This window comes from Empidonax traillii, unplaced genomic scaffold, assembly GCF_003031625.1.
Source record: "Empidonax traillii isolate 1590-97213 ecotype Southwest subspecies unplaced genomic scaffold, ASM303162v1 scaffold1936:size116929, whole genome shotgun sequence".
In the NCBI taxonomy this organism is placed as follows: Eukaryota; Metazoa; Chordata; class Aves; order Passeriformes; family Tyrannidae; genus Empidonax; species Empidonax traillii.
In genome coordinates, this window is record NW_020957129.1 from 35,632 (window position 1) to 38,562 (window position 2,931).

The following is a 2,931-nucleotide window of genomic DNA, read 5'->3' on the forward strand; positions in this document are numbered from 1 at the left end:
ATGGTGAGGGCAGTGCTCATGTTTCATCTTCTGGGGTGGAAAATACCTGGTGCTGCTGAAGGTGAACTGAATCCCACCACAGCAGCACTTTCACTGGCATCCTTTCCCCTTTCCTCATCTTTCTGATCACACAGAGAAAGGAACTGTGAGGGAAAGGGGGCTGATGTGTAAATGTGACAGGCCTGTGCTGCAGATCTTGGGATTGCCTTCCAAGGCATGTGCAGGGCTGGTGGGAAAAACTGCCTTTCCCACCTTCTGGCAGAGCCAGGGATTATTGCACCCCCCCACACACTCACTGCCTCAAGAGGTCAGCATTGTATCAGCAGGAAACTCCTTTTTTCCCAGACACTGCTCTGAACAGAACATCCTTGGAAGAAGTTAATTGTCCAGGAATTTCTAAGGTCATTTTCCCTAGAGCTGCATGGAAAAACAGCCTCCCAGCTGAAGAGCTGGGATGTTACAGAGGCACATCCTCAGGGGCTCCAGGGCAGTGCCACTGCCCAGCCCACTGTCAAATCACACACAGCCAGCTGCAGAAATTCATTCCTTGACCTCTTACTCATCCCCATGACCCACCTCGGTCTGCCTGAGCCCTCTGGCATTCCCTGTCTCCCCTGCAAAGCCATTCCCAGGGAAAATCTCCCCTGCAGAGCCATTCCCAGGGAAAACAGGGTCAGGCAGGTTAACACAACCAGGAGCCCAAAGTTCTGAAGAGGCAGCCACTTGCAGGGGACAGCTCAGCAAGTCCTGGATCACCACCACTTCCAGGGCCTCCCCAGCCAGCACCGCAGCCAGGAGTTCACTGGGTTTGTCTGGTTGCTTTGGAAATGGCTTTAACTGGCCCCCAAATCCAGTTGGTGCAGGCACAGGGCAGTGCCCTCTGTAATCCCTGGAGCCAGCACGAGGGAGGGATGACCACAGTGCTGGAAAAAGTTAAAAATGGACAGAGGGCACGTGGTTGAGAGGACAGAAAAAGGCAGAGGACACTGGCTGCAGCTCTAAATCAACTCTTGTCATCTGTCCCCTAAGGTGGCTTTGATGTTAACTCCTCCCCGTGCATTAAAAGGTGGGAATTCTCCAGAGCTCAGTGTGTTCATCTTCCACATCCAAGCAGTTTTAAGCTTAGATTTGGCTCAGCCTGAATCAGGACATGTCCAGGCCCCGTGCTCTGGCAATAAAGTACAGAACAACTGATTTTTCTTTTCTTTTTTTTTTTGGGGGTGGGGGTGGGGGTGGGATACTTTCCCTTCTTTTTAACTTGTTCCAGTTGTACAGACTGTCCTGGCCACATTCCTGGAGTAAGCACTGACAACTGTTTCCTAGCTGAGCTCCTCAGGCGTGGATGAGCCAACACACACACACACACACACAAACAGCACAAGGCACTAAAAATAACCCAGCTGATCGAGCCCCTGTCGGAAAGGGCTGAGGATGCAGCAGTCATTCCAAAGCCATTTCCTGGACAGGGACTCGCTCTGCTGCACACCAGGAGAGGAGGATGCTCTCCAGAGGTTGGGGGGGGGAGGGAGGGTTTAAGCACAATTCCCTGTGCTGGCTTGGAGAGCCCCCGAGGGAAGGGTGATCCCACATCAGCCGGGATGTGACAGCTCTGGGACTGTCTGCTGCTTGGCTGAGGGTCCTTCTGCTGCTTGGCTGGCTGAGGGAAGAGCAGTCCCAGCAGTGCCACTGCTGGCAGAGAGCAGAGGGCCAGGGGAAGCTGCACAGCTGGTGCAGCAGAGCCTGCAGACACAGCTCTGCAGCCAGAGCTTCCTGGCTGGGGCTGCTTCCTCCAGGCTGGGCTGCACCACTCACTCATCCAGCTGTGCTGTGATCCCTGGAATCAAAGGGGGGAGCTTCTCAGGGCTTCAGATGTTCCTTGGTAGAAAAGTTTTACCACCAAATTTGAGCAGCAGCAGAGAATCAGGGCGTGACTGTCTCTGCTTTGACACAAGCACAGCTTCCCTCTGACACTCCCCCTCTCCTCACCAACAGCACTGCTGTCCAGCTGTTTGTTCCCAAATATTCACAGTCCTAGGAGACCTGCACGTGCAGTACCTTTTTTCCCCTGTCATTTTTTTAACCAGGAGGCAGTCCTTCCACCTGCCTCATGAAATAATTAAATGGACTTGCTGCAGCTTCTCCCCCAGCTGCACGTGGTTATCTTGCATCCCAAAAGCACCAGCTGTGCTTAATGTGCTTTGACAGGGGCATCGTGGATGAAAAGTGGGTCAGTCCAGTGCTGACACCCCTGAAGCTCCTGCACTTTAAAGCACTTGAGCTCTTGCAGACTTAAAGAGACTTCAAATTGCAGGTTTGGCAAGGAGCCCACCCGTGAAGCGTCTTCCTCTTCCAGGAGGTTTGGGACACTTGGGGATGGAGGAAGGGCAGATTTGAACTCGGCAGGGTGTGTTAGTGGGGTGCAGCTGGCTCAGGAGAGCCATGTCTGGGCACTGCCCTCCTTTGGTGTAGCATTAACGTGTCCTGTGTGTTAAAATCCTTCCCCACAGAGCTGCTCCCAGAACAGCTCAGTGCTCTTGGACTGGCCCATTCACGGCCTCACCAACGTCCTAATGCCACGAATTTGAGGCCCCAGGCTTCAGAGTCTATTCCAAATCTGAAGTAACAAGGTTAAACATGCAGGCTGTTCACAGCCAGAGCCCTGTGTGAATCCTCTGCCATCCAAAAAGAAGAACAAAGCACCTGGAGTGGGACCTTTGTGAGTTCTCCTCCCACCCTGAGGAAAGGGTTTCTGACCTCACCCTTCTTTGTGCAGTGTCAGCTAAACCAAACACAGGAGACCATCACCCTTGAGGAGGAGGGTGCCAGGAGCACCCAAAGGGACAAGAGGAAGCAGCACCTTACCATGTGGTAGTTGATCATCTCCTGCAGGCTGTCTCCGAATTTGTCGAGGCACTCCTGCCAAAAAAAAAA

The 2,931-nt window shown here is 53.1% G+C and overlaps 1 protein-coding gene across 5 annotated transcripts in view; it reads right to left on the bottom strand.

Moving 5' to 3' along the window:
• The window catches only part of ACAP3 (ArfGAP with coiled-coil, ankyrin repeat and PH domains 3), a 36,427-nt gene that overhangs the window by 29,725 nt on the left and 3,771 nt on the right, over nucleotides 1–2,931 (bottom strand). For 4 of the 5 annotated variants that reach the window (XM_027909066.1, XM_027909068.1, XM_027909067.1 and 1 more), the window contains exon 3: nucleotides 2,863–2,916. The exons of the other annotated variant lie outside the window; for it this stretch is intronic. In XM_027909066.1, the coding sequence (XP_027764867.1) occupies nucleotides 2,863–2,916 (54 nt within the window). The remainder of the gene's footprint in view (nucleotides 1–2,862; nucleotides 2,917–2,931) is intronic. 5 annotated transcript variants of the gene reach the window in all.